Genomic DNA, 22,196 nt, shown 5'->3' with positions numbered 1-22,196 from the left:
TTGGCACAGCATGAATTAACCCCCTTAATGCAGATGCTGTCACAGCAGGAATGCGGAATTAATGTAATATAGTCCTACTTTTCTGGTCTTTTCTAGATTAACTACTGTTCTTGATTAAATTTTTACTTATCGTTTTTAAAATATCAGTTCAGACAACCACCAGAATAAATTTTTTTTTTAAAAATTGGTGTAAAATATATATCCTATTGGTGTCCCCTGCAGTGTCCATCTCTTGATGGAAGATGTTCTATAAGCTGTGATGATGAAGTAAGTATTTTATAGACTTTTTCTCATTTTATATCTCCATTTAGTTTTTAGTATGGCAACTTCATCTGAGGTAAGGCAGTGCACTTTCTGAAATCAGTTTGGAAATGGTAAAAAGCTGTTCAGGGATACTATTATACCCATGTACTGTTCATCTTAAAATACAGACACGTCCCTGATACATACCATAAAATAAGAAGTTAATGTACCTTTCATTAAAGGAACATTTTTACATAATAAATAACTATTCCTTATTATGTGAAGATTACCCACTTGATAATATTTTTACATATTAAAACTGGAAATTATAATTGGAAAGATTCATTAAGCACAAAGCTACATTGGAACTGTTGCCCTGTTAGAACTGTTTGTCTGTTAGACATAAAATTTCTTGGATTATGTTATGTTTTGTATATCACCAATCTCAGTCATTGTGCGTGTCACAGGGTGGCTGGCCCCTTTAGGAGGGAGCAGGGCAAGTGAACCTGTGACGGGTCTGCTGACCCCAGTTAGGTTTAAAATAGGATATCTGGGACTAGAGAGAGAAAACCAGGGAGAGGGAGTGCTAAAGTGTGGGAAGAAGGAGCAGGAAGTTCCCTGGGACAGGGAGGCAGTGGAAACCTGCTAGGGAAAGAATGGCCTCCAAAGAGAAGCCCTTGAGTGGTGGTGCTCAGTGAACAGAACATGGAAGGTATCTCTCCGTCCTTCCTGCAGGAAACGGGGGGAAAATCCTTGGGAGCTGTAGCCCAGGGTGGGCTGAGTTTTTGTTACCTTTTGCCAAAGTTTGAAAAAAAAAAAAAAACTTCTGGAAAGAGACTCTGCATGTGGCAGTGGGTCATCTGTGAGCTGGGGAGGTCGTCAGTTCATTACAGCACTGTATAAATAATTAACAATAATAGTTAAAGTAAGTATTCCGCAGTATTTCCTGTGGTATAAAATTAAGTTGGGGCTTCACTGGGAACAGTCAATTCAAACCTCATTCCCCTCCCAAGAAGAGTGTAAGTTATCCAAAAAGGGCCATCAGGTGTGTTTTAACAGTGTTTTGAAACATGTGCAAGTATTAAGATGGACATTCAATTCAGGCTTGTGGAAAAAAATTATTTTCATTTTGTACTAGACTTTTCTTTAAATTAACTTACAAACAGTTTACGATGTCTGACAATAATTCTGGCAAGCCAATTTCTGGGATTCTACCCCGCATTCCCAACATAGTTTGACATTCAGAGCATTTTGAACAGACGTTTTATTGAAAAAACACAGCCGAGACCCAGGCAGAGTGATACCACTTTTTAAATGTGTGACAGTTCCACAGGGGATTGAAAACACACAAAACATTCTGGAAACAGAATTTAAAATTCCAACATTATAAGAATGGAGCATGGCAACTTCTTCAACATATCAAATTAGTAACTCATTACAGCAAACTACAATGCATTTCCAAGAACTAAATAGTAGAGCTGACTGGAAAACGACAATTCAATTTCATGGCAGGTGTCATGGTTTCTGCATTTAGTTTTGTTCTGCATTGGATTGAAACCAAAACCTTTGGAATGTTTTTGCAAAAATGGAATTGTGTTGAAAAATCTATTTTCAGATTAAAACCTGAGCTTTTCAATGCAGGAGGGTGTGTGTCTTGGTGAGTAGGGCACTGACCTGGGATGTGGGAGTCCCAGCATCAAGTGTCTGATTCAGAAAGTTTTTTATCCCACTCTGAAGCAGGCAGAGGAGGGATGAACCTGGGTCTCCAGCATTCCAGGGCAGCACTCTAACCACCAGGTTGTAGAGTATAAGAGAGTCTCTCTCCCATCCTCCACCTTTACACTTGACAACTTCGTTGGAGCCACTATGTCTCTGCAAAACCTTTTAACATTGAGTAGACAACATATTTTGATGAAATTTCATTTTGTTGAAAATGTTCCAACTAGCTCCATTAAATAGTGAATTCACTAGATGATAGAGGCTTAAGAGGCAGCACTAAAGAAAAATAAGTATTAGCAGTCAGCCAAATCTCTGAAGTTAATCTGTGTTCCCCATCCATTAAATAGCTGCTAATACAAGCAGTCTCCACTATTACTCTAGCAGTCAACTGTGGAAAGGCCAGTGATTATCCTGTGCCCTGGCAATGTGGATGGTCTCTAATGTGCCTTTTCTGTCTCTCTCTTTAGAGGCCTATGTCTCCTTCCTTTGAAGCTTGCATCCTCTTTTTTTAATTTTTTAACCTTTGAAAAAAGGTTCTTCTTTTCAACTGCCAATTTAAAAATACACCCTCTCCCCAGAATCCTTGATTTCATGCTAAGGCAGCCATTTCCATCCTCTTTTATACCTCCGTTTCCATGCCATCATTTACATTTCAGTCCATTTTAATTAGGGCTCAGTGAGCTCACAGCCTCTTCCCCTAAAATGTGATCAGGCTCCCAATACAAAACATAAGCTCTGTAGAATTGTTAATTTCACGTTCCCAGTCTTGCTCCACTAAAGTTAGTTTTGTGCCTGCCTGCTGTGGACTTAATGGACAAACTTTACCTTGGATCCCCTCCAACAGCCTTTAAATACTTGTATCAATGGGTTCCCAGTTATATCCAACCAGGTTGCTGAGCTGAGTATAACCTCAGGCAATCTGGGTAGGGTTAGAGTGCTATATGAAATCTCCTTACCATTTAGCTCAAGCCGTCAGCCGGTGGAATATCCAGATGGGTGGAGGTGATTCCCTGCCTTGTGGCTGTCCTAGTGACTGAATAGTAATGGTACATATTTTCTTATATAAACAGCTGTGATGATATGTGACTTTTTTTGTCAAATCAAGCTTTTTAATAAATCACAAAATATGCCATCAGTTGCTATACTGGAGAAGGGAAGCAGATTTGTAAAAAAACAAACAAACAAACTTTTCCCTTCTTACATCCTATCAAATTTCAAATGTCACAATCTCTCTCAATGGCCCTTACTGTCCTGCTCTCAACGGCAAGCAGACATCTGGTAAATGGTTTTTACTTACTGGTGAGCAGCAGCTAAAACCCAACTAATAGGGGAGACCTTGTCTGTCATCCAGTTGCACAGTGGGCATAAGCTGAACAAGTTGGTGAGTTTTGAACCTTGCTTTAATGGCACTGAATAGTGATGACAAGCCACTCATGCAGTTAAACAGAAATTTCAGTTTCTTTGAGGGGGGACTATGAATTTGTTAATCTGTTATTTTCACAAGTGTGTTGAGGTGGGATGTTTTTTAATTCATATTACGTTCCATGATTGTTAATATAATTGTACACTGGAGCTATGCAAAATACTCAGACCTTGAACCCACTCCAGAGTAATCTAGTTTTAGGTGCAAGGTCAGTTGCATTCTCAGAACTCAGCCCACATTCTTGCCAAGTTTATTCTGGATGTCATGCCTGCTCCTTTTTACAAGCCCAAGGACTGTCTGCATATGGAATGTTCCCCTTGAAGTCTGCAGTTCATTGAACTTGAGCCTTCAAGCAAACCTGAAGTGTATGGTTCACACTTGGTTATTGTTGTGAATCAAATCCTACAGGGCTCACATGAGCCTACTGTGTCTGAATAATATTATCTCCTGAACTAATCTCATAATTAAGAATTTCATGCTTATGCGCTGGATGAGTAAATCCCTCCAACTATCCTTTGCCAATGCTTTTTTTAATTTAAATAATCTTTCCTGGATTTCTTGCTATATGGAGAAGGCTATTTTTATTTATGGCAAGTGAAAGACGAGTGAATGCACTCCTGCATGTGGTGCATTATCCCCCATGGAATATTTGGATGAGCCCAAGAAATGAATAACATAAACCCTCTCACCACATAGATCCATTTCCCTATCTCCAGTAGTGTTGTTAGCACACAGGAAGAATGGGCTAGTGGTTAGGGCATTAGCCTGTGCCTCAGGAGACCTGGGTCTAATTTCCTGTTCCTCCACAGACTTTCTGTGTGACCTTGCACAAGTCAGTTAGGTCCAGACACACAAAGGTGCTTAGGCACATAAATCCCACTTGACACACACATTTGAGGGATTGGTAAATAATGAAGAGGACAGAGTGATACAGACACTGATACAGAGTGATTTGACTCTCTTGATAAACTGGGTGCAAGCAAACAATATGTGTTTTAATACAACTAAATGTAAATACATACATCTAGGAACAAAGAATGTAGGCCATACTTACCAGCTGGGGGACTCTATCCTGGGAACCAAAGACACTGAAAAGATGTGGGGGTCTTGGTGGATAAGTAGCTGAACACCTAATCCTAGGGAGTACTCCACTAATGCAATCCTGGGATGCATACACAGGGAAACCTTGAGTATCGGCAGAGAGGTTATTTTAACTCTATATTGTGGGCGCTGGTGCAACTCGGGCTGGAATCCGGTGCCCAGTCCTGGTACCCGTAATACAAGAAGGATGCTGATAAGTCAGCGAGGGTTCATAGAAGAGCCATGAGAATGATTAGAGGATTAGAGAACATTGCTTACAATGATAGACTAAGAGAGCTCAATTTATTTAACAAAGGGAAGATTAAGGATGACTTTATTAGTGGAACATGAGGAACAAATTACGTGTGGAACAAATATTTAATAATAGGCTCTTCAGTCTAGCAGGGAAAGGTATAACACAATCGACTAGCTGGAAATTTAAGCTAGACAAATTCAGACTAGCAATAAGACGTACATCTTTAATGGGGAGAGTAATTAATCTTTGGAAAAATTTACCAAGGGTTATGGTGGATTCTCCATCATGTGACCATTTTTAAATCCAGATTGGATATTTTTCTAATAGATTTGTTCTAGGAATTATTTCGGGGAAATGCTATGGCCTGTGTTATACAGGAAGTCAGACTAGATCACAGTGGTCCTTTCTCACCTATGAATCTATGAATTAGGCCACTCATCACCTTCTAAAACCTGAACAATGCTAACAAGTGGCTATGGCTAAGAGAAACAAGATATGGCTTCTCATTCTGGAATCCAGGCATTTTGTTCCCTTCTGCAGGTTGCTTGACTGAGAAAGAATAGCGAATGAAGCCAGACTTTGTTTTGTTCCGTGTGACTGTTTTTATTTATTTCTGAGCTTTGGACAACCACTGTCTATGCAACTGTTTGTGTGGCTGCTAAAAACTACAGTTGATCCGGCCACCCCATTGAGATGGGTGGGTGGCATTTGATCCGGATATAGCAGCGAAATGAGGACATGTGTGGATGGATTTTAAGTAGAAGGCCACAACTTTTATTAAGTTAAACACAAGGGAGGGGAGCTACCTATCCATCAGCAATACTCCCCTATACCAGGCATTTAAGTGGTTCCAATGTGGGGGGTTACAGGGCTCCTATCATATAACCCATAACTCAGGATAGACTCTCCTCAACCTACCCCAAGAATCAGTTTGCTGTGAGTCTTACCACTCCACCTCCTGTGTGGAGGAAGAGGAGGCAGAAGGGTGGGGACTCAGCCCACAAGGGCACAAGGCCTCACCCTATCCCATGAGCCCAGGGCCCATCAACAAAATCCCAGGTCTTTTACCTCTGAGAACTGTTCATTTTATCCTTTTAACCAGCCACAGAGGCATTAGCGACTAGCTAGGTCACTCCTCCCCGCAGTGACAGTGCCTGGTATCACAGCTCCTGTCCCATCCCATTCCCTCACATTCCATAGCCATATGTAAGTACCTCCATGTGACAAAGGTACATCATCATCCCTGAAAAATTAAGGCCTATTGTAACAGGCGACCTTATGCAGTACCACCAACCCCCTTGTCTCCACAGGTATCCTGGTGACATCCCAATTCACTTTCTACCTAGCCTTGTCCACTTTGGGTGGGTTTGGAGCACCTCACCAACCCGCCTTGCAAGCACTAGTGATCATATTAACCCAACCTCCAGCCATGATTGCCTAATCGAGCCAACAACCCTCTGGATTCTATCCCTGAAATCAACTCCCATGCAGCCCCTGAGATCATTTTCCTTGAGGTGAATAACCAGAACATGAGGCAGGACCACATTGTTTGTCAATGACCTGATGCCTCTGCAGGCCTCTTTTGCTGAAACACTGGATGCAAATGGTGTCAGCCCTGAAACCCGGCTGGGATCTATCTGCTGTCCTGGCTGCTTTTGTGTGGGTCCAATGCTTTGTAGATTGTCTGCAAGTCCAAATATTGAGTATGATTGGGATACCCACTGTCTTCCTCTGCATTCTGACTGCTTCTACTGCTGCATCAGTGAGTAACACTGCTGCAATGGAGCCACAAGAGGCTCAACATGGCTTGTGTTCCAGGTTAAATCCCTGGAGCTGGGAGATGCAGGCCAATCAGCAACTCTGCACCCTAACTGGCCAATGGGTAGCAAAGATTCCAAGCAGGGGAAGAGCTACCCAATGTCCTTCATCAGGTGTCTCCTTCTCTTGCTGTTGGGGCTGTCCCGCTTCACCACCAGCCTAATCAACTTCCCCCACCTGTTGAGGTGCGTGGGTGGCCTGTTGATTCACCCCTGTATGCATCAGGGCTGAATGTGCATCCTCTGTGCTGCTACCCTCCCTTGATGGTTGCGCCAGCAGAGAATAGCTTTATGGTGGAATTTTTGAAAGTATTCCATGTTGGCTTAACTTAGCTTCCAGTAAAGTTAATAGGAGTCTCATCCTTTTACTCGCACTTGCAACCATCCACAAGTTGCAGCAACTTAACAACTCCCTACCTGCCAAACGAGCCATCAGCTAGACCTGCAGCATCTGCCAGGCTGGATTCCCATCCTAATTGTGGGTGAATAGGGTGGGGCTTCTGAAACAGAGCTGCAAGAGGCTCTACATGAGCTCCAGCTCCAGTGTCAAAGGAAACGCCCAGTATCTGTGTTGTGGATGAGCAAAACTGGTTGGAGTGATAAGCTCACCAAACTTTTGCCCATTTGTTAAAAACAAACTGGAAACAGACATTTCTGCAAAGTTGAGTTTTCGGGGCGGGGGTTCACTGCCAGTATTTGACCAGAATCTGAAGTATCAAAATTCAACCTGAAAGACTGCATAACATTGTCACAATATTTCCAGCCTGGACAAGAAGAGTAAATATTAGAAATCTTTTCGTATTTCCAGTCCAATACAGAAGGCTAAAGCGATTTAGATAACCTTTAAACATGTGTCTAAGCATTCGCTTATCTGAACTGAACCTCCAAACATAGTGAGTGAGCATGTATTATTACTCAGTGAACTTTATCTTCCTGGTTGTCAAGGGCAAGGGCTGCTTCTTCTGTAGTAATTTAACAACTCTCAACCAAAAGCCAAGATATGAATCAATGGTCACAGCATACATGTTGTGAAGAAGGCTATGGGCCTGATCATGTAGTTCTTACCCAGGCAAAACTCCCACTGAAGATAGGACTCCAGGATCAGACTCTGTATTAATTTCCAAATTGTAGGAACATTGTCTTGGGTTGCTGTTGTGCAACACAGGGTACCTTTTATTCATGGCTGCATCCAGCCTATTTATGGTAAGAAGAGAAGACTTTGGAATAAGAGCTAATCCATGAAATGTACTGTGTTGGGAGCGATCCTGAACTTTTTAATGTAAATTTCACAATGTGTAAGGAACAATATTTTGCTGAGTTAGGCCTAGAGTAAAGATATGTTATAAAGTATCTGAAGTAATAATAAAGAGGAACTGAGTTATACCAAGGTTTGAGCTAAACCTTGAATTTAAATTCTGCAGAGCAGTAATTAAAACTTAGCCTGTAGCAAATCATTCACTTGAGGTTAAAATAATGTGGGGGAAGCACTGATTTGAGTTTACCTTGCTTTATGTAATTTATAAGTATGACCTACCTAAAGCTAACATTCCTACCCCTGATTCCAGGTCCCAATTAAAAACACAGTTTGAAAACCTTTAGGAGACCTATGGGGCCTCTTTTACAGAAGCCTTTACCCCCTCTCATTCTATGAACAAATTAAAAAATATTACCTGGTCCCCTGTTGGTCCTCCAAGCTGACACTATGTTTTCATTAATACATCATTAGGGTAATGACATTGTGCTGATGTTGTTCTCTAAATAGAGCATAAGCCATGAGTAGCACCAGGCCTGTATGCCTTTGCATTCTTTGTTACAGGGAAATATTTTTAAAAATGCATTATTAAAATGTTGAATTTTTTAAAAAAATATTTTTGGTTCTGTTCGATAACCCCTTGGTTTGGGGCATTTGTGCATGAAGTAATCACTTAAGATACCTTAATCATTGCTCTCAGTTGTGAAGTTGGTTCACTTATAATTTATTTGAGCATTTACAATTATATAAGGGCCAAATGTTTATCCGTTTAGAGGACACGTGGGATTGAAATACATTACTTAATGAAATCAGTGACATACTTTAAAAACAAGACTTGAAATTGTGACTTTATTATTTTGTAGGCAATTAACTGCTACCTCATAGATAATAATGGATTTATTTTAGTATCTGAAGACTACAGACAGGTAAGTGGCAGGCTTTTTTTAACCAGTCCCATATCAGATATTAGAAAATGTTTAGTTTGTTTGATTTTGTTTATTAAACATGGTCTTCAGTGTTGAAGCATTAAGACAATGATCCACATTTAAGGAATAAGTAGCATGAGATTAAAAAGATCCCTCCCTCAAAGAATGTAATTTGCCTCTCAGAGGGCCTCAAAGAATTTTTAGCTCACAGTGGGGTGGGTCTGCTCTAAACTCATAAATTATAGAACTCTTTGCTACAGAGGTATCTGTTCCCCTTTAAGAATTTTTACCTTGAGGAAGAGGGTTCCATGTGGAGTTTTTACCTCATTCAGTTGTGATCTGAAATTCCCATATTTCTGGCTAGATCTCAGCTGAATTAAGTTTGATATGATTAGGTAGGTTTACTGGGATGTAGAACCTTAAATTTTTTCAGAGACATCTTCCCTCACCCTGACTCTTGCTCCCACGAAAAAGAATCATATTTTGTCTGACCAGACTGGTCACTTTCACCAGTGCAATTCAATAGTGGGCAGCAGTGAAACTGACAAGAATCATGTTAATTCAGTCAGCAGCTTCCAGCACCCTTGGCGCCATACCAACCTCTTTATGATGACTGCCTCAGAGTCGGAGACCCCGGGGCTTCCACACTCCTGTGCCAGCAGGCTCTCCAAGCTGTGTGAAGCCAGCTGGCCTAGCAGTCTGGAAGCCCTGGGGCCCCCAAGTCTGAAGCAGTCCACATGGTGGGGCTGCCAAAGAGCTGGGACCCTGGAAGCCCTGGGGTCCCAACTCTGGGACAATCATTCAGGAGGGCTGCCAAGGAGCCAGGCAGGTGAGATGGCAGGAAATTAGCTAGGTTTCCTTGTGAAACCTGCCTGGCAGGCAGATTTTGAAACCTGCCTGTGTTATATTAGGTTCATCAAAGTCAACAAGTTTCTGTGAAATTTTTCACTTGTGACAGATCAATGTTTTCCGGTGGAAAAATGTTTGGTTGAAAACCTTCCAACCAGCTCAGTTTCAAAGCCTACTCTGACTGCATCACAAGCAGGCAGTCTCATGGCAGTATCAAGGGCACAGAGGCAGAAATTGACTTTGACCCTCCCCGACAAAGGAGGCAATACCATCTCCAACTGCCCAGCTCTGAAGGCAGTGCCGCCGCCAGCAGCAGTGCAGAGCTAAGGGTAGCAGTACCGCAACCCCCCTACAATAACCTTGCAAACCCCACCTCAAACTCCTTTTGGGTCAGGACCCCTACAATTACAACACTGTGAAATTTCAGATTTAAATAGCTGAAATCATGAAATTTACGATTTTTAAAATCCTATGACCGTGAAATTGACCAAAATGGACCCTGAATATAGTAGGGCCCTGGCAATAAGACTCTGTCTTTCCATACTCCTTTGCCACGCACTACACAAAGCTATCTCCTTTGTGCGTGAGGAGGAGGGGCACTATCAGTTACCCTAATATCTGGGATTCTCCTTCTCTGCTGCTATTTGGAGGACTCCTGCTTCAGAAGTAACTAGAGCAGCTCTAAGAGCCCTGCCCTACACCTGGACAATCCATTTCTTTACTTGATCTAAACTGAGCAGTTCAAATGTTCTCAAAAACCCACAAACTGTGTAAAGGTTACTGATTTCTGAGGAGAAGCTAATGTTTAAAACTGTAAAAAGAGTGTTTTGAGTGAGAGCTGTCCTTTAAATGCCTGAATACAACTGACTCATGACTTGATAAATCAGATTTGCTATCTAATATTATACCAGCCTTTCCTGGTCTGGGCTCATTTGATGCTGTCTGATTTCCTGTCTTGCAATTAGGATAATTCTTCTTCATCATTAATCAACTAGTGCTATTGAAATTGGTGCATTTAATCACATAAAATAAAAATGTTCGCCTTGCCCCTAGCAGGCTTTACACATTCATGTGTTTTGAAAAATGTCCCAGGTTTCCCCTCAGTGAAAAAGGCAATACTTGCTCTTTAGACAGAGGAATGCCCCTTGGCTAGGTCTGTAACTTCTGTCTGCAAACTCCCAGGTGTATAGTTGAGGTCAAGTAAGTTACTTGTAATGAAAACTAGGGTTTAGTTATTCATGCCCTTTCCTCCCGCTTCCCCTAAATTCTGGGATTTTTCCCTTTAAAACAGTGCAAAGATCATGTCCAATTGTTCTGTGAATTGAGGTCCTGAATTAAAAATGCCATCCCTACACTGGAAAAAGACACTGTCCTGCACATGCATGATTCTTTACAGCTCCATTTGCCTAGCTGTCAGGACCAGGCCTAATGGATAATGGGGTTTCTTCCAGATTGTATATCAAATTCATAACAGGAATGTTTGTTTTCTCATCAGAAATTTGTCTTCATTATTCCATATCTTTTCATTTACTGAACAAAGGCAAAATGGATCATTCATTGAGATGAGTGGTTTTAAGCAGGAAATGACTCTAAATGGGGTGAAAATTTATAGGATTGGTGAAATGTAATGTTCCAGCTCCATAAACAGGTCATGCAGGAATTATAAACAATGCTTTTTTATGACCATTTAGGAAATCCTTTCAAAACCAGTTTATATCTTTATGGAGTAGCATTTTAATCACAAGGGTTTGTGATCAGATTAGTTGCATTTTCTTTACAAGCTTGAGATTTGGGTGGTTTTTATTTCTGACATTAGATGTTATGCAATGTACCTCAATCTATTGTATAAACTCACCCATCTGCTCAAGGGTTTACTCTGTAATCCCCATAACTTGTCATGACTGTTAAGTCCTTTTCAATTTTTATGTAGCAGTAGTCCTGAAAATCTATCTATGTAACTGTCAGCTCCACTCTTGTCAGGTCCTAGGATATGCCAGTTTAAATTGTATCCACTCTTTTTTTGCATTTATCTCCACTTCTGGTCATGTATGTTCTTCCCCCTCAGACTGGGAACTTTTTTGGTGAGATCGAGGGGGCTGTGATGAACAAATTGTTAACAATGGGCTCCTTTAAAAGGTAAGAATTTTACAACCTTCTCTCCCTTAAAAAAAGGTTTGTATAAATAAAGTAAAATAAAACCAAGGTCAAATAAAACAAGCCCAAAGTTGACTGAGTGGCTGGATTCTGCTTGTGCTCATGTTCCAGGTGATCTTCGTAATTTGATGCCACATACATGGACTGTTACAAGTCTTGGAGACTTGGGTTACAATGAGTTTCCTGTTAACACAGTATAGCTTATTGGAGTATGATACTGAAGTAAGAATCTGAGTCCAATCCTGTTCCCATTGACTTCAATGGCCGCAGAATTGGGCCCTATATACTGCAGTGCAGCTTAAACAGATTTTTAAAGCAAGTCACAGAGGAAATAGAAAACAATGTAACCTATATAATCCTGGAGATTCTCCTCTTTAGAAAAGACAAACCAGAAAAGACAAAAGTGTCCCAGAGATAAAAGGGAAGGAATTACTTCTCATTGATATATTTTCACTCACATTTACTATCTCAGCCTCACAAAATTGTCATGAAAATTGACCAGGCCAGGCAAAAATCTACTTGCTGGGCCTTACCAACATCGTAATGAAAAACAAATGAATTTTTTTATGTGCCCATCAAAATAAATTACTCACTTCAGGGAAGTGGGCAAGTAGAATTTTGCAAGGATATGTTAACCTTATCTCCCAACTCAGTACTAGATTCTGCCTGGTTTTTACACAGCTCTAAATAGCCTCCATCCCTTCACCGTTGTATGCCCCATATAAGAGCTGTGAAGAACTGTAGTCCTTGCATTTACCCACCCTTCTGCTGTATTGTTACTGCTGTTGTACTCAAGCTAGCTTTGATTTTAAAGCTAAGTCACACCTCCTGATTGTAGTGTAGTCATATCCTTAGAGGCCGTATGCTTCCTGTGCTCCTGTTGGGCTGTACAGTGGTTCATCACACACAATAAAGAGCTCTCCCAAAATGAGAAGATCTAGCACTCAGTGCATAGTCCCAAATCCTAGTTTTCTGATGGTGGCAACCTTCATTCTGCTGGCAAAGGAACTGTTATTTGTTTACTGTTACATTTTTAATAGTTATTATGAAATGAAGTGAACTAATTCCTATTTACTAAATGGGTTCTGGGATGGAAGGGCAAGAAGCAAGCCATTTTATTTAATCCAAGCTAAAAATCGGCATTAAATGCAAAGGATAATGCTTTGCCTCCAATCTTTGCTTTTTTCCTATCCGGCAGAATATTGGCATTTTAAATAGTTGTTCAACCAGAAATTCAGTGGGGCTGAGCTCCATGACTAACATAAATGAAGTGAAGGATCCATCTCATGTGCAGCAATAGCCAACTTGGAATGGCTAATCGGTTCATGTTTGGCTATGAGGCAGCTAGAAAGAATGAAGCCAACATCGAATCCACTAACTGAGAGTGACTGAACCACACACTGAAAGCAAAATTTAAACACAGTGAGTGGATTATTTAAACAGAATTAGCTGGTCGTTGCCAGTGAATTTAAAAAATGGGTTAGAATCAAACTGGTATAATTGCACTAAATGAGCCACCTGCTCTTTCTGTGGTACAGCAGATAGCCCAGTGCAACAGAAAGTAAAGTCACTTTCGTCTGAGGTATACAAGGCTTTTAAAAAGAATCCTCTCACCAACATGGAATGGGAACCTTTCCTGGGTTTGTAATGAACATTAATCAGACGTGTTCCTTGTTTAAAGGTTATTGTTTTCTTTTTACTTTACCTTAATGTATTTATTTATTTTTATTTCAAATCAGGGGAAAAAAGCATGTAAGGGTTTGGAGGGGATCTCTGCATTCTGGGCACTGATGCTGCGTGAGCACAACAGAGCAGTTGCCATAAATATTATGTACATCATATTTCCTATTATTATGGTTATTATGGAGATCAGATTAGAGAGCAGGCTCTAATCGGTCTCTATATTCTTTGAAGTTTTTCTCTGATGATTTCCAGAGCTATCCTTTATTCCAGTTTGCTGCCTATATGTTGTCTACTTTCCAGCAGATGTGTGTGCTATGAAAAGTGTCACCTGAGCTGTTTGTGCTCCTCAGTGGCTTAGCTGGCAAAGTGTAGGCTTCCATGATACCTGGACCAACACCATAAAACACAAAAGGCATTTATTGACACACCCTGCGAAATGGGAGTCCTAAAGTTCCTCTTGAACCTAGCTATCCCGAGTGGCAATACAAAGAGATTCCACTACATCACAGATTCATGCTAATTGTCACACAAACTAAGGGCCCGATCCTGCAAAGGGATCAGATGACCTCTTGTGATATTCTGAGTTCCCTCAACTTCTATTGGATAAGAGAGCACTCAGTACTTCTCACAATCAGGCTGGAAGCATTGGGCAAAAGGGGGTAGTTTCCCTAAGTCCACATTTGTTTTCATCATGTACCTGGGTATTCACAAATCCATCCATACATTGGCTGTTTGTATTTTAATGTGAAACTTCAAGTAGAACTAAAAAGTCTTTTTCTTAGACTGAGTAGTGCACTTTTGTTGATCTTCTTAGTTTGAACTTTATGTTCAGGAAAATAGTCTTTTTCTTAGCAAATTACCTCTGTAGTCACATGGCCTGTTGACTGTTAAGTCCTTAGTTATCAAATCATTGTCTACTGTACATTCTGTATAATGCACACAGTCCGGTATTAAAATGTCATTTAAATGCATTACCAATTAAATTAAGATGTACATATGGAAGGAACTGAATTGATATAAACCAAAAAGCTGCAGCTTTTATAGGTACTGAAACTTATCATGAAAAACTTCTTCTCAATTAAAAAGATTTGCTACAAGAACCAATATACTTTAGCTTTTTGCAAGAGTCACACCACACAGTTCATGGGAATAGTGTGAAATGCTATTTGTTTGCTGAAAGAAAAGTGTATAATGTGGAAAAGCGTACAAAATCAGAGATCTATGAATAAATATGTTTATAAAAGGGATGAACTGAGTAAAAATGGAAGAGAAAGCCGAAGGTCTAGTCTACTAAAAAGTCCCCCCAAAATTCTTCAGTAGGATCTAAAAATGAGTACATTTTAAAGGCAAATATGACATAATATCCTCTCCTCTTGACAGTTCTGTTTCCATCAGGCATTCTCCTGGCCCCTGCAGAAGGACCTCTACTTTGGTATTTAATCATGTTCTCAGAACATAAGACCAAACTGGTGGACACCTGGATTCCAGCTTTCCCAGATGCTAAGGCTCACTAACAATTTCTTGTTGCTCTGATGGCTCCTCTTGCTGCTCGCTTTCCCCTGCTTCTTTCATTTATCTTTCTTTATGTGCTTCCTAGTGAATAATGCATGCTCTCTGTGCTTTTAAAGTACGGTACATTCCAAACCTCTTACCGTTTTCTTTCTCTCTCTCTCTCTCACTCACACACACACACACGCATGCATGCACACACATTCTATCTTTTGATTGGCTTATAAATTAAGTTTAGTGAAAGTTCGCCAAATCTTAGAAATGTTTTGCTTCTTGGTTATAATCCTCACTATCCTATGAAATTCCGAAAGCTTTGAAAAGCTACATGCAAAACTGCAAAGCATTTTTGAAGCCAAATACTGGAAAAAGAATAACTTAGTGGGTCACGCCACTCCCTTTCAGACATAACAGCCTTCTAAAGAAGCATGTTCACCTGTGTACCATGGGACATTTTAACGTGTAAGCTCCTTGACTGTGACATGACTTTTAATTAAATGTGCTGGGAATATTTTAAAAGATAAATGTTATATTTGCAAGTCTTGTTTTCTTTAATTTAGTGCTTAGCTTCCTACTGGATGGACTGATTTATTTATTTGGTGGTATTCAAAACCATTTAAAAATGCAATGACCTTTTTATCCGCAATTTGTTTATGAAACGTGCACTTTGGAGGAGATTACTGCTGAGAGTGAAGGGGCAGTCAAGAGGGGCTTAATGTAGCTGTATTCACCTGTACAAATTTGAACATTATTTCGCTGGTCCAGAGGAAAACAGTCCCTATTTCTGATGTATTTAATTGCTGTAGTCCCCAGGGCCTGTTTCTGCTCCCACTGAAGAAGTCAATGAAAATCTTGCATTGACTTTGAGCAGGATCAGACCCAACATATACCCCAAAAGTATGTCATAAAATATGACAAAATTAATACAGTCAGGTGCAGGGTTGTGGGAGGGGAGGGTTGTTGCTGTTTTTGGTTTGGGGTTTTGGGGGGGTTATTTGCGTTTTGGGGGTTTTTTTGGTTAACAAAAATGCCCTGCACAATAGGCCTCATTTGTAACCTGCACACAATCTCTAGGCATTAAAGATAGATTGGTCTCCCCATCTTACCTAATGACGTTGCCAGAAAGAGGAGCCCTGTTCTGACTGTTTAAATTTGCCAGCTGTATTTCTTGACCGGTGCTCTTGTCACTTTTTCATGGCTCTGTGGTATGCTCTTGGCCCATCCGACATCTAAGATTCAAGGGCTCATAACTGAATTTGGGTTTAGACTTTAGGTCTGAGTGAATTTTACTACCACTTTCATACAGTGTATTAAGATATACAGGAATATCTTTACCCAACTATAAGGCCCCAACCATGTGTGCTGTGTAAAAGGGTCCTTGTTCTGCATGCTAGAAATAAACGTCGAGTTGTAGCTTTATAAATGTTATGCTTTGCAGTATCTTGGCAATTAGAAGCAGTTAAAAACTAGTTCAGCTCTTCTCCTAAGCACAGCCAAAGACATGCGCTGACAAGTTATTTTTGTCAAAGGCATAATTTATTTTTATTTTTTTAACTGAATTTAGTAGTGATGAAAGGTGCTGGATTGACAGCCCTGGAGACTATAATAATCTGTTTGTCTATCCTTACACTGTTCAGCCAGTGACCTACAGGGCCACCTCTAAGCCTGAGAGGCTAGTTCACTCTCCATGCTCATTAAATCTTGCCCTTCTGCTGAGAATTCAAGCAAGGATGCCAACTGTGTTTGAGGAGGTGGACATCTGTCCATTAGAACTGGACTGAGACCCATCAATTCATTTCACACAGGCCACTATTCAGTCACTGCCTAACTGGGTGGGATTTCAACTCACAGCCTAGAGGTTATATTTCATGTCCCCTACCGGTCACCTGAGTCACCCAGTCCCCTAAAGGTAAAAATTTCACAACATTTACTTGCAATGTACTGTGCATGTTTCATCACATAGCTGAAAAATAGTTTGTTGTAAAATACCATAGTATTGTCCGCTGACACTTGGGAATCTTAGTAGGCAGTACATGCATTCGTTATGGGATCATGATTAGGTGGTATTAAAAGGAGCACTGGAGATGGATCTAACAGTTGCTCACAGGCACGTATATTAAGCTAAGATGACTCAGGGTCAGAATTTTTTGGTTTGCTAAATTTTGGAAGAAGATTGTGTTAATTACTCACTTTGGCACAGGGCTACTCCCATTGACAATTTCCCTGCTTCCCTTTGTGTGCATTTCCTCCTTTCTTATAGAATTGCAGCTTGCATAAGTTACAAGACAGAATCATATAAAGCTTGTTATTCATATAAATTACATATATGCCATAATATCTTGAATTGGTGAGAAAATTACTATTTTTATTCAGTTGCATGTCTTTGCTAGTATATTTGTAAATAAGAATGTTTGACATTGATAGGTAGAAAGTAAAACACATGCTGAAGATCTAGCTGAAAGTAATACATAAGTTAGTATAACCTGTGCTGCTGGTTGTGATGGGATGTATAAACCCTGCACTAGGACTGACGGGGTTAAAGGATAGATCTGGGCCCAGACAACCCCACCCAGAGCATGCTCCAGATGGAACTTAAAAGGAAGCCAGACCACTCAGAAAGGGAAAGACAAGGCAGGGAGAAAGATATGCCTTGGGAGCGCCTAAGAAGGGATGCTGCAGCAGCTCTTCTAGGAAAAGGGGAGCCTATCTGGTGGGCCTAGACAGACTAAAGGTGCAGTTTATACCTTTTCTTCAGCATCTGTTGTTATAGATGGAAAAGCATGGACTATAGAATGGGGGGTAGGAAGTGGCCCAGATAGGGCAACTGTAAGGCACCCTTGGTAACCCTCGCAGGGCCCTGGGTAGAGCCCAGTAGAGGGGAGAGCCCGGGCTCTCCTACCAACCACCCTCTGCACTAAGGAGGAACTCACCCCCTAATCACTGGGTGATGCTTCCATCAAGTGACAACATCCCAACTTGGTGGAGAATGTAAGCATTCACCCTGGGTCTGCTGTAAGACTTTGAGAAGAAGAACTTGAAGGGAAGAAAAAGAGGGGAGAGAGAGAGAGAATGAGAAGAAAAATGGATTTCAACAAATTTTTGAAGTGGCTGATGGTCAGCCAACAGCAGCAGAACCAGGTTTTCCAACATATGACTGCCCAACAACAGCAATAACAGCTTATCCAGGAGCAGGCGACAACAGCAGGAACAGCAACAAAGCCTGCTTCAACAGGTGATGGCCATTTTACAACCTCCCGGAGCAAACACAAACATGGCGACTGGTACCTTGAGCCCCACCACAATTACGAACCTCCTGTAAGACTCACAAAAACGGGGCCAGAAGATGACTCCAAAGCTTTCTCAGTCACTTTCAAGAGGGTCATCACAGCAGCTTGATGGCCATCCAAATACAGGACTGTTTTGCTGGCACCATATCTTACTGGACTTACTCAAGCTCTGTACTGGAACTTTGATGCCATGGAAGCCCAAGATTATGCTAAGGTCAAGGGGCCATCTTGGACACCTTCTGTATCATGGCAGAAACCCACCAATAGTGCTTATGTTGGGAAAGATGTCCCCTGGGGACCCAGTTATGAGCAGTGACCAAGAGGCTTAAGGAATACTCTTGGCAGTGGCTCCAGCCCAACAGACAGACAGGAGGACAGGTGGCCAAACAAGTGGTGCTGGAACAATTTAGCAGCTGCCGACCTGACGGTGGTGCCACTCAAAACCAAAGATGCTCACCCCAGCTGACCAGTGACAGCAGACCTTCTGGCCTGCTGAGGGGGGCAACTCACTGGGGAACTGCATGCCAGGTCTGGCGCCCCCAGCCAGTCCATGGCTATAACAAAGCCCTAGAAGACTGGTTCCAAGGGGAGGAAAGAGTGAGAGGACGGACCATCCCAAAGAAAGACCCACCACACAAGTCCCACCTCCTCTGTGCAGTCAGGGGTGGAAAAAAAACCACAATTCACACTTGCTTTTTTGTGCTAGCAACAGGTCATTTCTGCTGTGACTGCTCCTTCATGAATTGCCCCGATGGGCAGGCATGGATGCCAGACACCTGGGTTAGAAAAAGAGGCCTGGCCAAGAATCTAATCCCTGTGTGGATCAACGGGGTAGAGGTGACAGCCCTAATAGTGTTGAGGTGCAGCCAAATGCTGATCTGAGGACAACTAGCAGGACCCAGAGATAACCTGGGAGAAATCTTCTACCTCTAATGCATGCACAGCAATGTAGGCCTATATCCCACAAGTGAGATACAGTTCACTGTAGGAAGCTGCATGGGAAAAATACTGTCAAGCCTGGTCCCCACTCTGGCCTACCCAGTGATTTTGGGTTAGATGTTTAATTTTCCTGAACCAGATTTTTACTCAACTGCAAGTACATTGTAAAGTGCAACACTGAATTTACTGTATCAGGAAACTGACTATAAAAGGGTTTCACCAAAATGGATATATCCCCCAAGTTTATCTAAAACAGAGGTGCATAGTTAGCTGTTGAAAATTTGTTTTCCATTACTTAAAGTTTTATATATAGTCTGTGTCTATCATATATCAGATTTTGAAAGCAACTGTTCTGTGGACTTCAGTGACGATGATAAAGTATGGAAATGTGGGCAGTTAACAGTACAGTGATGTCATAAAGACTCAGGCATGTTCCCTCTGGCAAGAATAATCTACTGATTCTAAGAACACATCAGGCTTGGGTTGGGCATAACTAGATGGGTTTAAATTTAGATCAGAGGGAAAGCTGGCAATTATCATGTTCTTTAACTATAAACAGCTGAACAGGACACAGGTAGCCACAAACTTTTCAAACAGCATCACAATCACTTCAGAAAGGCTAAATAATCTAAAAATCTTTCTTTTTGCAACATTTAGTTAAACCTGTCTAAATATTGAGGAAAAAATTATTTTATAACATCTTAGAATGACATTAGTATTAATATAATACTGTAGAAATGAAATCTTTACACAGAAGCACTTCAGAATCTTGGATCACTACTTTTGCTATTCATGCTACAGTGGTGTTTGCAAGTATTAGCACTAGAAGTCTTTTACCATTTTGATGTACAGGAAATCTTAGAGCTGTAACACATTTTCAAGAATAAAGGAAAGCTGGCATTTGAATTTGTGAATGCTGTAGAACCCATTTGTATTGATCTTTAATATCTATTAATAGTGACGTTGAATGAAAGTCCTGAATTGTTTCAACATGTTGTAGTGTTCAAATTTCAGCCTCATTATGGGCATCATCCTATGGCCATTCATGGTTACTGCAATCTTCCCATTGGCTTCCATTGGTGAAGAATTAGACCTTATGAAGCTGTCTACAGTCATACTTTTGCTAATGTGATCTGCACATCCTTTGTTGATGTTGTTGTTTGAATTGTCTTTGGAAAGATGCAGGTTTTCAGTAGCATTGAAGCTGACCCTTTGAAAAACAGCATAAAACTTATTTTACTCAGTTTGGTAGGATTTAATAGCCATTGTTAAATAGCACATGTTGTAACAACATCAGTACTTCCTTCACAAAAGCAGAATTTATTCCAGGCCTTTATTAGGAAAACTGTATCTGTCCTGCAGCTTTCCTTAAGATTTGTTCAATTTTTTTTCCACCTGGATACACTGTCTCTGTTTTGAAAGCGACTTTCCTATACTTTCCGCCTGTAACCGGAATCTTCTCTCTGGAAACACTTTAATATATTTAGAAAAGACTATAAACACATTGCAGTATCATACACACATGGGTTTGTGGCACTCCAGCCCAGCAATAGCTATTATGCTATATGCTCACCTTGATTGAAAGGATCTCTGTTATAACTCTCTCCATGTGCCTTAAAGCTAAGGCTTACTTCTTGCCTTACAGCAAAGTAAAATTCTGTTTCACTACATGTTTTAACCTAGGTGTTATAAACAATAAGAGCAATCTTAGATTTTTCCAAAACAATACCATCCTTAACCATCAGCCTATATAACCAGGTTTATTCAGTTAAATTTTGTATTCAAAATTACTTGTTTGAATTCATATTGCAATATTTTATTAACCTTTATCATTGAATGTTTAGTAAAGAAATTACACGCAACATTTCACTTATACAATCATAGTATTTACAAACGTTAATATTAAAAAAATATTTAAAGACATCTTCCAATATTTAAGACTGGAGTCTAAATGATAATTATAACAGATGTTCTAAGTGGTACATAGTAATATAATTTCATTAAAACTTCTAGGCAGGATAAAGCAATCTTCAGATTAACAAACCTCTTATAGCAGATGAAGCTGACATTAGATGATATGATTGCACTTTTCAAATACCACGTTTGCAGTACTTTTATTCATTATATTAAACATACCAGGAAAGGAGTGAAAACTGAACACTACTCTAAGAACAGACAAGGGGGCATGGGAGAGTGGGGGCATTTCAGCGAAGTAGTCTTCTTTGGCAATTCTTCATAGAACAATTAAAGCCTGTAAACTGCTCTTCTTTGTGTGCTTAACACGTGCTGACATCAGTGATAAGAGCAGTGCATGGTTCTTAGATACAGAGGAGTGAAACACAGGAGCCACGACTGGAGATGGAGAGGCTTGGAAAGTGTAACCCTGGTTAGCGGGGAGAAGGGGGAAAGCTAGAAGAAGTGGTGTATTTCTGCATGCCATAAGGGCAGCACAACTTACACCATGTACTGCTCTGTTTGTCTTGGCAGATCTGTGTGCGTGGATCTGGCTGTGGGCGTGATTCTGCCAAATATGGTCAGTGTTTAACCTACACCCATGTATAGGTCTCTAGTTATGCGTTTTGTCTACCATTTGCCTCTTTCTGCCAGGCCGATACAGCTCTGGCTTCCTTGCCATTTTTTTTTACTGGACATAAGATATAGTAAGTAAGAAAGCATTATGTGACACATACTAAATGTTTAGCTGAAACTGCAGGATCCAAACCACTTAGTCAAAATGTATCTGAGCCAGAAAGAAATATACTGTGTAACTAATATATAACATTTGAATAAAAGGAGTACTTGTGGCACCTTAGAGACTAACAAATTTATTTGAGCATAAGCTTTCATGAGCTACAGCTCACTTCATCGGATGCATTCAGTGGAAAATACAGTGGGGAGATTTATATACACAGAGAACATGAAACAATGGGTGTTACCATACACACTGTAAGGAGAGTGATCGACTAAGGTGAGCTATTACCAGCAGGAGAGCGGGGGGTGGGGAGAAAACCTTTTGTAGAGATGATCAAGGTGGGCCATTTCCACTAGTTGACAAGAACATC

The 22,196-nt window shown here is 40.7% G+C and overlaps 1 protein-coding gene across 1 annotated transcript in view; it reads left to right on the top strand.

Annotated features, from left to right (window-relative positions):
- Window positions 1–22,196, top strand: part of CACNA2D3 (calcium voltage-gated channel auxiliary subunit alpha2delta 3) — a 722,234-nt gene that overhangs the window by 658,708 nt on the left and 41,330 nt on the right. The window contains exons 29-31 of the mRNA XM_077821951.1: window positions 223–267; window positions 8,654–8,716; window positions 11,631–11,701. Coding sequence (XP_077678077.1) covers window positions 223–267; window positions 8,654–8,716; window positions 11,631–11,701 — 179 coding nt within the window. The remainder of the gene's footprint in view (window positions 1–222; window positions 268–8,653; window positions 8,717–11,630; window positions 11,702–22,196) is intronic.

Source organism: Eretmochelys imbricata, chromosome 7 (genome assembly GCF_965152235.1).
Source record: "Eretmochelys imbricata isolate rEreImb1 chromosome 7, rEreImb1.hap1, whole genome shotgun sequence".
In the NCBI taxonomy this organism is placed as follows: domain Eukaryota; kingdom Metazoa; phylum Chordata; order Testudines; family Cheloniidae; genus Eretmochelys; species Eretmochelys imbricata.
Note: the sequence above shows the minus strand (reverse complement) of the source record. Positions and strands in the feature narration are given on the sequence as shown.